This window comes from Nerophis lumbriciformis, linkage group LG39 (assembly GCF_033978685.3).
Source record: "Nerophis lumbriciformis linkage group LG39, RoL_Nlum_v2.1, whole genome shotgun sequence".
Lineage (NCBI taxonomy): Eukaryota > Metazoa > Chordata > Actinopteri > Syngnathiformes > Syngnathidae > Nerophis > Nerophis lumbriciformis.
In genome coordinates this window covers 13,474,151-13,487,832 of record NC_084586.2, presented here as the reverse complement: position 1 = coordinate 13,487,832, position 13,682 = coordinate 13,474,151, and the positions used below count along the sequence as shown (strand labels likewise).

At 41.1% G+C, this 13,682-nt stretch overlaps 1 protein-coding gene across 1 annotated transcript in view; it reads left to right on the top strand.

The window, feature by feature from the left end:
• The window catches only part of LOC133577875 (melanopsin-A-like), a 134,720-nt gene that overhangs the window by 107,206 nt on the left and 13,832 nt on the right, over positions 1 to 13,682 (top strand). The window contains exons 7-9 of the mRNA XM_061931970.1: positions 3,837 to 3,944; positions 4,018 to 4,189; positions 4,305 to 4,409. Coding sequence (XP_061787954.1) covers positions 3,837 to 3,944; positions 4,018 to 4,189; positions 4,305 to 4,409 — 385 coding nt within the window. The remainder of the gene's footprint in view (positions 1 to 3,836; positions 3,945 to 4,017; positions 4,190 to 4,304; positions 4,410 to 13,682) is intronic.

The following is a 13,682-nucleotide window of genomic DNA, read 5'->3' as shown; positions in this document are numbered from 1 at the left end:
ACATTTAACCTACTGGCAAAGGCTACTTTCTAACTAAACAACTATGACAAACTGAAATGAATGCATACTTGCATTCCAACAAAGCAAGCTTAGCTGATAGAAAGATCTCAAAAGTAAGGCTCCACATTTCAGAATGCACTAGCTTCATGCTAATTTACATATTCATGCTACTGATTAGCATTAGCCTTTTTACATGGCAATCTCAACACTTTCAAGTTTGATGATTTAGGATGCACGTTAAATCAAACAGCTGGTGTGTAATAAGTACAATTGTCATTTTGTTCCATCTTCTTGCTGAAGGTTGCATGTCATGGCTCGCCGGTTTTGAGCTGTTATTTTACAGTCCTCATAGCATTTATTATTCCATGCTGTGTTGTCGTCAACCTATCCGCCTCTCTGTCTTCCCCTTTTCCTTTGGGAGTTGAGTTGAGTTTGAAACAGATTCCATCTGATCGTGTGCCCAAAGAACATGTTTTTCCTTTGCATAGCGTTGATTAAGAGCGTCCGCCGCTGGTTTGCCATTGTTAGTACTTCTTCATTTGTTTGCCCTTCTTTCCAGGATACGTTTAATATTCTACATTTACCACACATCTCAAAGGATAAGTGCAATATTACAGCATAAACTCGGGTTGTACGGTATACTGGTACGAATAAAGTGTCAGCGCGCACACACTCGCAGAGTGCACAAGCAGAAACAGTGAGGAGAGGGGAAAAAAACATATAAAGGCAATTCTAGTGGTTAATAAAGAGGGTGTGTGAAGCACAATATGGAGGGATTTGGGCTTCAAAATTATCGATCAAGGGACGCTTCAAACACGGAAGGGCTTGCTTTGAAACATGCCTCTCCAAAGGTGGCATGATTAAAGTACGACCACCTTTGCTTCAAATTTTGCGAAACAAATAAATAACAAGCAGTCAGATCGACAGGTAATAAAAAGTGAACTCGCTCCCCTGCTGTGCACATGTACAAAACCCAAAACCAGTGAAGTTGGCATGTTGTGTAAATGGTAAATAAAAACAGAATACAATGATTTGCAAATCCTTTTCAACTTATATTCAATTGAATAGACTGCAAAGACAAGATACTTAACGTTCGAACTGACAAACTTTGTTATTTTTTGCAAATATTAGCTCATTTGGAATTTGATTTTGGAACCGAGATTGGACGGAACGTTGCTCCAGTCCATGGACAAATTTGGTAGACGATGGCGGCTGTTCAAGGAGCCCAGAGGATGGACGAGTTGGGCAGATCTGTGGGCATTCAGACTTTGGCGATTTCTGAATTGAATCGCAAAAATGGATAACATCTCGGAGAAGCATTCCGCTCTGCAAGGCGAAATCAATCAGTCAATCAATCAATGTTTACTTATATAGCCCTAAATCACGAGTGTCTCAAAAGGGCTGCACAAGCCACAACAACATCCTCGGCTCAAATCCCACATCAACACTGATTAATTTGAGAGTGGGAACGGACAACTCTGCAAACACCCCAGTGAGACCATTGCTCTGAAATCCCTTCCCCCTCCTCTTGTAGACACCTGGGATGTTGACTATGGGTGTCGAAACAAATGTATTCTTATTTGTAACAATCAAAAAATATATATATATTTATTTATGTTTTTATCTGTCCTGTCCAGCCACTCAGACACATCATATTGTTGATATACAAACCACAAAACCAGTGAAGTTGTCACGTTGTGTAAATGGTAAATAAAAACAGAATACAGTGATTTGCTAATCTTTCTCAACTTATATTCAATTGAATAGACTGCAAAGACAAGATACTTAACGTTCGAACTGAGAAACGTTGTTATTTTTTGCAAATATTAGCTCATTTGGAATTTGATGCCTGCAACATGTTTTAAAAAAGCTGGCACAAGTGGCAAAAAAGACTGAGAACGCTGAGGAATGCTCATCAAGCACTTATTTGGAACATCCCTACAGGTGAACAGGCTAATTGGGAACGGGTGGGTGCCATGATTGGTTATAAAAGCAGCTTCCATGAAATGCTCAGTCATTCACAAACAAGGCTGGGGCGAGGGTCACCACTTTGTCAACAAATGCGTGAGCAAATTGTCAAACAGTTTAAGAACAACATTTCTCAACCAGCTATTGCAAGGAATTTAGGGATTTCACCATCTACGGTCCGTAATATCATCAAAAGGTTCAGAGAATCTGGAGAAATCACTGCACGTTAGAGATGCGCGGTTTGCGGGCACAACCGCGGAGTCCGCGGATTATCCGCGGATCGGGCGGATGAAATTTAAAAAAATTAGATTTTATCCGCGGGTCGGGTCGGGTCGGGTGGTTAAAAAAAATTAGATTTTAAATAGATTCAGGCGGGTGGCAGTTAAACCAATTCGGAAATATATATACATAGTTAAATGTTGTTACCCACATACGAAAAACGAGCAGGCACCTGCAGCATATGCCACAACAGAAGAAAAAAAAAAAAAGAGATGGACACTTTTACGGAGCGGAGAAGGGACGCCTCGCCGGGGTCCGGGACCGAGGCCCCTTCCCCCGAGAGGGCCCCACCGGGACCCGTAGCTGAGGCGATCCGCGAGAAGGGCCCGACGCACGTCCAGGGTCACCACCGCGCCCACCGCACCGACACCCCGCCTCGTCCGCCTTCGCCGCGGCCGGCGTCACGCGCAGCAGGTAAGCAGCTTACCTGCCCGCCACCCCCGTGGCCGGGGGCTCGTAACAGGGGTCACTCCGCACGCTCCGCCCGCGCAGCTTACCTGCCCGCCACCCCTGTTGCCGGGGGCGCGTAACAGGGGTCACTCCGCGCGCAGTGCGCTCACGAAAGGGGTGGGGCTCACCCTGGTTGATTTAGACAGCAGCTAGGACGGTGGCCATGGAAGTTGGAACCCGCTAAGGAGTGTGTAACAACCCACCTGCCGAATCAACTAGCCCTGAAAATGGATGGCGCTGGAGCGTTGGGCCCATACCCGGCCGTCGCCTGCAGCGAGACGCGCTTGGAGGTGCGCTCAGCGCGGCTCCCATATGATTGCGCACTGGTGTGCGTCTGGGTCGTGACAGCGTGGCACGCGAATGTCTGTGCTGCATTGGATCAGTCTCCTTTCTTTAACAGGCAAAAGCTTTATAACCTCACTAATGCCTTGCATCGTCTATATTAGATATATAACAACGGGCGGATGCGGGCGGATGCGGTTCTGATCAAATGTTAGATCGGGTGGATTGCGGATGGTTCACGACTTTCTGATGCGGTTGCGGATGAAATAATTGCCTATCCGCGCATCTCTACTGCACGTACTGTAAGCCATGATATTACGGACCTTCGATCCCTCAGGCAGTACTGCATCAAAAAGCGACATCAGTGTGTAAAGGATATCACCACATGGGCTCAGGAACACTTCAGAAAACCACTGTCAGTAACTACAGTTGGTCGCTACATCTGTAAGTGCAAGTTAAAACTCTACTATGCAAAGCGAAGGCCATTTATCAACAACACTCAGAAACACCGCCGGCTTCGCTGGGCCTGAGCTCATCTTAGATGGACTGATACAAAGTGGAAAAGTGTTCTGTGGTCTGACGAGTCCACATTTCAAATTGTTTTTGGAAACTGTATCTTGTCTTTGCAGTCTATTCAATTGAATATACGTTGAAAAGGATTTGCAAATCATTGTATTCTGTTTTTATTTACCATTTACACAACGTGACAACTTCACTGGTTTTGGGTTTTGTACCTCCCGCTGCCTGGCTCATAAACAGTACAGTTAGCTCGCCACTTTTGCGTGTTTCCTCACAGCTGGTTTGTGTCACATGACCAAGTCAGTTTCTGCTCATTTTTTCCCTGCTATTGCTTTTAGGCACGCCGACCTGCTGACGCCCTACATGCACTCCGTCCCGGCGGTGATCGCCAAGGCGTCGGCCATCCACAACCCCATCATATACGCCATCACGCACCCCAAATACAGGTGGGGTCCCAGGCAAGTCCGTGAAAACTCTTTGCGATGCGGGTGTGCCTAACGATGTGGCGTCTGCACGCAGGTCGGCCATCAGCAGGTACGTGCCCTACCTGGGCGCGCTGCTCTGCATCAAAGGCCGGGACCGCTTCAGCAGCAGCAGCTTCCAGTCCACCCGCCGCTCGACCGTCACCAGCCAGTCCGAGATCCACCGCCAGTGCAAGCCCGCCCGCTCCTCGCAGTCGGACAGCGAATCAGTGAGTGCCGCTCATGTCTAGTTATGGTATGTCCGCGTCCTACACCTCTTCTGGCTCACACTTTTAACCAGCCGCTCATTGTGCTTGGTTCCATCTCTGTGTGTTTCCACCGCAGGCCCGCCTCTCCGACGTGGACGAGGACAGTTCCTTCCGAACGCCCGTGAACCATCAGTTGACCTACGAAGTCAAGCACGTGCGCCATCCCAGCCTGAGGTTAAAGGTGAGCGGTGTGTCAAAAACCGCAGACGACTTTGAAGTGAGACAAGCATTTGAAAGATGCTTTTTTTTGGGGTAATGCCGTATTTTTCGAACTATAAGGCGCACTTAAAATCCTTTCATTTTCTCAAAACTCGACAGTGCACCTTATAACTAGAGATGTCCGATATTATCGGCCGATAAATGCTTTAAAATGTAATATCGGAAATTATCGGTATCGGTTTCAAAAAGTAAAATTCATGACTTTTTAAAACGCCGCTGTACGGAGTGGTCCGTAGGGAGAAGTACAGAGCGCCAATAAACCTTAAAGGCACTGCCTTTGCGTGCCGACCCAGTCACATAATATCTACGACTTTTCACACACACACACACAAGTGAAAGCCACGCATACTTGGTCAACAGCCATACAGGCATACATGCCAACCCTCCCGGATTTTCCGGGAGACTCCCAAAATTCAGCGCCTCTCCCGAAACCCCGGGACAAATTTACTCCCGAAATTCAGGCCGAGCTGGAGGCCACGCCCCCTCCAGCTCCATGCGGACCTGAGTCCGCTTTCCCACAATATAAACAACGTCTACAGTAAAGCAGTTCGTCTGCCGTAAACAGCAATGTTGTGACACTCTTAAACAGGACAATACTGCCATCGAGTGCATTTGATGAAAGCACTTTTGTGCGTGCCACACAGCAATGCATCATCAGAGAGGGTGTTCAGCATGGTTAGAAAGATAGAGAACATGACAGAGAATAGAACAAGGATGGACAATTCAACCCTTAACTCAACAATGAGTAGATGAGTGTTATGTGTGTGTATATGTGTAAATAAATGAACACTGAAATTCAAGTATTTCTTTTATATATATATATATATATATATATATATATATATATATATATATATATATATATATATATATATATATATATATATATATAATAAAATAAATATATATTTATAGCTAGAATTCACTGAAAGTCAATTATTTCTTATATATATATATATATATATATCCATCCATTCATCCATCTATCCATCCATTTTCTACCGCTTATTCCCTTCGGGGTCGCGGGGATATATATATATATATATATATATATATATGAAATACTTGACTTGGTGAATTCTAGTTGTAAATATACTCCTCCCCTCTTAACCACGCCCCCACCCCCCGAAATTGGAGGTCTCAAGGTTGGCAAGTATGCATACAGGTCACACTGAGGGTGGCCGTATAAACAACTTTAACACTGTTACAAATATGCGCCACACTGTGAACCCACACCAAACAAGAATGACAAACACATTTCGGGAGAACATCCGCACCGTAACACAACATAAACACAACAGAACAAATACCCAGAACCCCTTGCAGCACTAACTCTCCCGGGACACTACAATATACACCCCCTACCTCCCCACCACCTCAACCCCGCCCACCTCAACCTCCTCATGCTCTCTCAGGGAGAACATGTCCCAAATTCCAAGCTGCTGTTTTGAGGCATGTTAAAAAAAAAAATGCACTTTGTTACTTCAATAATAAATATGGCAGTGCCATGTATTTCCATAACTTGAGTTGATTTATTTTGGAATTTTGAATTTGAATTATATTTATATAGCGCTTTTCTCCAGTGACTCAAAGCGCTTTACATAGTGAAAGCCAATATCTAAGTTACATTTAAACCAGTGTGGGTGGCACTGGGAGCAGGTGGGTAAAGTGTCTTGCCCATGGACACAACGGCAGTGACTAGGATGGCGGAAGCGGGGATCGAACCTGTAACCCTCAAGTTGCTGGCACGGCCGCTCTACCAACCGAGCTATACCGCCCTTGTTACATTGTTTAATGCATCCAGCGGGGCATCACAACAAAATTAGGCATAATAATGTGTTAATTCCATGACTGTATATATCGGTATCGGTTGATATCGGATATCGGCAAAAAAGCCATTATCGGACATCTCTACTTATAACCGGTGCGCCTAATGTACGGAATAATTTTGGTTGTGCTTACCGACCTCGAAGCTACTTCTTTTGGTACATTGTGAAATGATAAGTGTGACCAGTAAATGGCAGTCACACATAAGAGATATGTGTAGACTGCAATATGACTCAAGTAAACAACACCAAAATGTTATATGTTCCATTGAAAACATAGAACATTACACACGGCGCTCAAAAATCTATCAAAATGTTTTAGTCGGACTTTGGTAAGCTATGAAGCCGCACCGCTTGATGGATTAAACTGTGCTTCAACATACGAGTATTATTATGGTGTGTGTATAAGGCAGCGTTTCTCAAAGTGTGGGGCGCGCCCCACTGGTGGGGAATAGAGACATGACAGGTGGGGCGCGAGGAACGGGAGGACATTTCACTTTAATTATTTTTTTTTAAATTATATACTTAGATTTTTTTTTTTTACTATGCTTTCATTTTCTATACACACTGTAAATCACTTTGTGATTCTGTCTGTGGAATCCGCTATATAAATAAATGTAAATTACTTATTTTTCCTGTAGGCTTTAAATTTTTCGGTAGGAGCGAAAGCTTGACAGACATAGCAACAGTAACTAATGGGGGCGGGGCTAAGCGGATCAAACTTTCGCGCGGATGGGTAGCGGGCTAATGTGTGGACCACAATTACACAAAATGGATACATTTGTGACTGGCACCTCAAAGGTCGTCGAGCCAGAGCCAGAGCCAGAGCCAGAGCCAGCGCCTGTAGAAAAACAAAAATCTGACGGGCCTAATCAACCATAAAGCCAACCGAAAAGAAAATATGATGAAGGGTATCTTGCTCTTGGATTCACGGCAGTGGTGGTGGAGGCAGAGGAGAGACCCCTGTGTGTTCTGTGTCTAAAAGCGCTAGCAGCAGACAGCATGAGACCCAACAAATTAAAGAGACACCTCGAGACCACACACCCCAATCACGTCAATAAGCCACTTGATTTCTTTCAAAGAAAACTGACAGAGTAGCGTCAACAGGAGAAGCGCATGGTAAAAGCTACATCAGTAAACAGTAACGCTCAAATGGCTTCATATAGAGTTGCATACAGAATTGCACAATGCAAAAAAACACATGTTATGTCCTCGGTTTCACCTATGTGCTTATTTAGGTGTCTTAATTTAATAATAATCAGGCAACACGTTTCAACTCAATGCCTCGGATCGCTCCCGTTTATTAACAACTTCGAGAGTCCAAACTCTCCCTCCCTCCCGTGACGTCACACACTGAACACATGCTACGGTGGCTCGGACATGACAAAACAGTACATGACACCTCACACAATTGCTGAGCAGCTCATTCTCCCCGCTGCAATAGACCTGGTGTCAGTCATGCTTAGTTATTTTATTTATTATTGAACTTGATGCGGGCTTCACGGTGGCAGAGGGGTTAGTGCATCTGCCTCACAATACGAAGGTCCTGAGTAGTCTTGGGTTCAATCCCGGGCTCGGGATCTTTCTGTGTGGAGTTTGCATGTTCTCCCCGTGACTGCGTGGGTTCCCTCCGGGTACTCCGGCTTCCTCCCACCTCCAAAGACATGCACCTGGGGATAAGTTGATTGGCAACACTAAATTGGCCCTAGGGTGTGAATGTGAGTGTGAATGTTGTCTGTCTATCTGTGTTGGCCCTGCGATGAGGTGGCGACTTGTCCAGGGTGTACCCCGCCTTCCGCCCGATTGTAGCTGAGATAGGCTCCAGCGCCCCCCGCGACCCCAAAGGGAATAAGCGGTAGAAAATGGATGGGATGGATGAACTTGATGCAAGTTATACCACAGCTGCACAGTTATTTTATTTATTATTGAACTTGATGCAAGTTATACCACAGCTGCACAGTTATTTTATTTATTATTGAACTTGATGTTATGTTATGTTATTGAGTTTGAATGTATACAACTTGATGTTACTTGATGTTCAATAAATTTGAAAATGTTAAGCTTGGCATTAGCGTTCTGTTGGGGCGATGGGGGCAGGTGGGGCTTGAAAACTCCCCCTTGTCCAAAGTGGGGGATGACAAAAAAAGTTTGAGAACCACTGGTATAAGGCAAGACTGTCAGGTTCAAACCGCCACCGTTTGACCAATTAGAAAGTCCGTGAGTGTCCGTGAGTGTGTCACATCCAGGTTGCCAGTTATGCACCACCATCTTCGAAAGGGACACGCGGTAGAAAATGGATGGATAAATTTAAATGTTCTTAATCAGATTACTCACAGTTTTGCATTGGGATTAGTCATGATTAATCATAGGTTATTACTTGCCTATATAATTTGCATTAACTTAATTTAAAAAAGACCCCAATATTAGGACTCATTTATTTTCATAAAAATTTGGATTAATCACACTTCTGAATTTGGATTAATCATGATCAATGACAGGTTTTACTCAATTGCGTAGTTCAAATTAACTTAACTTCAAAAATACCCTCATATTTGGATGGTTAATTTCCTTTATCAGAATAATCACACTTTTAAATTTGAATTATTAATGATTTATCACAGGTTATTACTCGCTTGAGTAATTTAAATTAATTTAATTTAAAAAAAGATCCCAATATTAGGATCGATTAATTTTTTTTAATCAGATAAATCACAGTTTGGATTATCCATGATTAATTAGAGGTTATTACTCTCTTGCATAATTTAAAAAAAAACTTGGAAAAAATACAAATAAAATAAAAACTTGAAAAAGACCCCAATATTTTTATTATTAATTTTTCTAATTGGATCTATCACGATTTTTAATTACGTTAATTCATGGTTAATCAAATGTTTTTTTCTCGCTTGCATAATTTAATTTAATTTAATTTAATTTAATTTAATTAACTTAAAAAAGACCCCAATAATTAGATGAAAATTTCTTAAATCAGATTACTCACACTTTTGAATTTGCTTGCGTAGTTAAAATTAACCCGACTTCAATATTAGGATTAATTCATTTTGTTAATTAGATTAATCATCTCAGGGCATTCAATCGATCGTGACTGGACTACGATTGATTGAATGCCCTGATATTATAATGACCTGGATGAATGAGAACATCCATGGACAATTACACACCCCGTTTCCATATGAGTTGGGAAATTGTGTTAGATGTAAATATAAACGGAATACAATGATTTGCAAATCATTTTCAACCCATATTCAGTTGAATATGCTACAAAGACAACATATTTGATGTTCAAACTGATAAACATTTTTTTTTGTTGCAAATAATCATTAACTTTAGAATTTGATGCCAGCAACACGTGACAAAGAAGTTGGGAAAGGTGGCAATAAATACTGATAAAGTTGAGGAATGCTCATCAAACACTTATTTGGAACATCCCACAGGTGAACAGGCAAATTGGGAACAGGTGGGTGCCATGATTGGGTATAAAAGTAGATTCCATGAAATGCTCAGTCATTCACAAACAAGGATGGGGCGAGGGTCACCACTTTGTCAACAAATGCCTGAGCAAATTGTTGAACAGTTTAAGAAAAACCTTTCTCAACCAGCTATTGCAAGGAATTTAGGGATTTCACCATCTACGCTCCGTAATATCAACAAAGGGTTCAGAGAATCTGGAGAAATCACTGCACGTAAGCAGCTAAGCCCGTGACCTTCGGGCCCTCAGGCTGTACTGCATCAACAAGCGACATCAGCGTGTAAAGGATATCACCACATGGGCTCAGGAACACTTCAGAAACCCACTGTCAGTAACTACAGTTGGTCGCTACATCTGTAAGTGCAAGTTAAAACTCTCCTATGCAAGGCGAAAACCGTTTATCAACAACACCCAGAAACGCCGTCGGCTTCGCTGGGCCTGAGCTCACCTAAGATGGACTGATACAAAGTGGAAAAGTGTTCTGTGGTCTGACGAGTCCACATTTCAAATTGTTTTTGGAAACTGTGGACGTCGTGTCCTCCGGACCAAAGAGGAAAAGAACCATCCGGATTGTTATAGGCGCAAAGTTGAAAAGCCAGCATGTGTGATGGTATGGGGGTGTATTAGTGCCCAAGACATGGGTAACTTACACATCTGTGAAGGCACCATTAATACTGAAAGGTACATACAGGTTTTGGAGCAACATATGTTGCCAACCAAGCAACGTTACCATGGACGCCCCTGCTTATTTCAGCAAGACAATGCCAAGTCACGTGTTACATCAACGTGGCTTCATAGTAAAAGAGTGCGGGTACTAGACTGGCCTGCCTGTAGTCCAGACCTGTCTCCCATTGAAAATGTGTGGCGCATTATGAAGCCTAAAATACCACAATAGAGACCCCCGGACTGTTGAACAACTTAAGCTGTACATCAAGCAAGAATGGGAAAGAATTCCACCTGAGAAGCTTCAAAAATGTGTCTCCTCAGTTTCCAAACGTTTACTGAGTGTTGTTAAAAGGAAAGACCATGTAACACAGTGGTGAACATGCCCTTTCCCAACTACTTTGGCACGTGTTGCAGCCATGAAATTCTAAGTTAATTGTTATTTGCAAAAAAAAAATAAAGTTTATGAGTTAGAACATCAAATATCTTGTCTTTGTAGTGCATTCAACTAAATATGGGTTGAAAAGGATTTGCAAATCATTGTATTCTGTTTATATTTACATCTAACACAATGTCCCAACTCATATGGAAACGGGGTTTGTAGATTAATCACACTTTGGAGTTTGGATTATTCATGATTAAAATGAACTTAATTTAAAAAAGACCCTAATATTGAAATGTGAACATTTCTACTGACACAGACTTCATATAAATGTTCTTTTTCATAATTTGCAAGTAAACATTGAAGAGTTTTGCTGTCTCATCTGATGTCATGTCACTTTTTACAGTGTGTTAGGGTGTGGTCATGTGACTACCAGGTTTCGTTTGATTGGTGAAATGCAGTCATGTGACGGTGCCAGCTGACGTAATCTTTTTTAAGGAACCAAATGAATACATATTTTTAGTAGTCATTAATAGATTACAAAAAAACATAATGATGTAGCAATCGGAATAAAACTCAATCGCAAAAATACTGAGAAAAAGTCAAAAATATGTTGCATTGATATCACTCTGGCAAGTTTATCCACAAAGTTACTGAAGTAAATGGAAAGGCGTAATTGTCCAGTCGCACGTTACTACCCACTTCGGGCACTATTGTTAATAAGCAGAGGTGGGTAGAGTAGCCAGAAATTGTACTCAAGTAAGAGTACTGTTACTTTAAAGATGTATTACTCAAGTAAAAGTAAGGAGTAGTCACCCAAATATTTACTTGAGTAAAAGTAAAAAGTATGTTGTGAAAAAACTACTCAAGTACTGAGTAACTGATGAGTAACATACACACTCATATCATATATATATATATATATATATATATACTGTATATATATATATATATACATACATACATATACATTGATATATACAGTATATCATTTATATGTATTTATTTTGCTGTTTTTGTTTACATGTTAAAGGTGTTTTAATGAATATACATGCATGTTTAACATATAGATTCCTTTCTTTCATGAAGACTAGAATATAAGTTGGTGTATTACCTGATTCTGATGACTTGCATTGATTGTAATCAGACAGTAGTGATGATAACGTCCACGTTTTCAAATGGAGGAGAAGAAAAGTTCCTCCTTTCTGTCTAATACCACATGAAAGTGGTGGGTTTTTGGCATCTTATTTGTCCAGCTTCCATATTCGTTTTTATACACTTTACAAGAAATATATTGGCGTCAAACTCCGTAGCTTGCTAGCTTGTTTACGCTGGCTTTCGGAGACTCTTATTTTGAAAGCGCAGGCGCGATGGAGCGGCACTTTTATTGTGAAGACAGGAACGTCCTCATGTGCGATCAGTCTTTAGGCTTTTGACGGCATGTACGGTTGAAATAAAGTATCTTTTTTCCTTCACACTTTTGATTGATTGATTGGAACTTTTATTAGTCGATTGCACAGTGAAGTACACATTCCGTACAATTGACTACTAAATGGTAACACCCGAATAAGTTTTTCCACTTGTTTAAGTCAGGTCATGTGACCACCTGGCTCTGTTTGATTGGTCCAACGTCACCAGTGACTGCATCTGATTGGTGGAACGAAGTGAAACGTCACCAGTAAGGCAGGCACTTTGAAGGTCTGTCTGACAGACCAAAACAAACAAAGCGTGCATTAACAGATCGATAAAAATTAGTAGCGAGTAGCGAGCTGAATGTAGATAAAAGTAGCGGAGTAAAAGTAGCGGAGTAAAAGTAGCGTTCCTTCTCTATAAATATACTTAAGTAAAAGTAAAAGTATGTTGCATTAAAACTACTCTTAGAAGTACAATTTATCCCAAAAGTTACTCAAGTAGATGTAACGGAGTAAATGTAGCGCGTTACTACCCACCTCTGTTAATAAGATATTATACAAAATTGATTTTATTCCATGCAATGTTGTGGCTATCTTGTGACGTGTTCACCCTGGTTGAGTGAAAATCATCTGACAACAAAATGTCCTCATAAATGCGATTTGAGGTTGGTTTTCTGCGTGCTCAATGAATGGACGTACAGATTCCTGACAAAATGGAAGTCACACTCCTTGCAAATTTCCCCAAAAACAAAAAAGAATTGATGGCAAAGACAAGAAGGTTTTGTGAACAAGAAGGTCACGTTGCTTTGGGCCACTGGGAATATCACAGGGATCATAGCGGGGTTAGTTTTCTTTGCCAGCACCACACATCATTTTAATTTCATACATATTTCATGTTTATATGTTTATCAAAATTAGATTTAAAAAGTATTTTAATATTTATTGTTTTATATTTGAGTTTTTTTTAATATTGTAGCATATATATGTGTTTTTCATTTTTTTCATGAAATTTAATAACAATTCATAACATTCTATATATACAAATACATACAGTACATATATACACACATACATATATCCACACATGGATATAAACACATACATATACACACACATATATATATATATTAGGGCTGTGAATCTTTGGGTGTCCCACGATTCGATTCAATATAGATTCTTGGGGTCACGATTCGATTCAAAATCGATTTTTTTATTTTTTTTCAATTCAACACGATTCTCGATTCAAAAACGATTTTTTTTTCCCCCGATTCAAAAGGATTGTCTATTCATTCAATACATAGGATTTCAGCAGGATCTACCCCAGTCTGCTGACATGCAAGCAGAGTAGTAGATTTTTGTAAAAAGCTTTTATATTTGTAAAGGACAATGTTTTATCAACTGATTGTAATAATGTAAATTTGTTTTAACTATTAAATGAACCAAAAATATGACTAATTTTATCTTT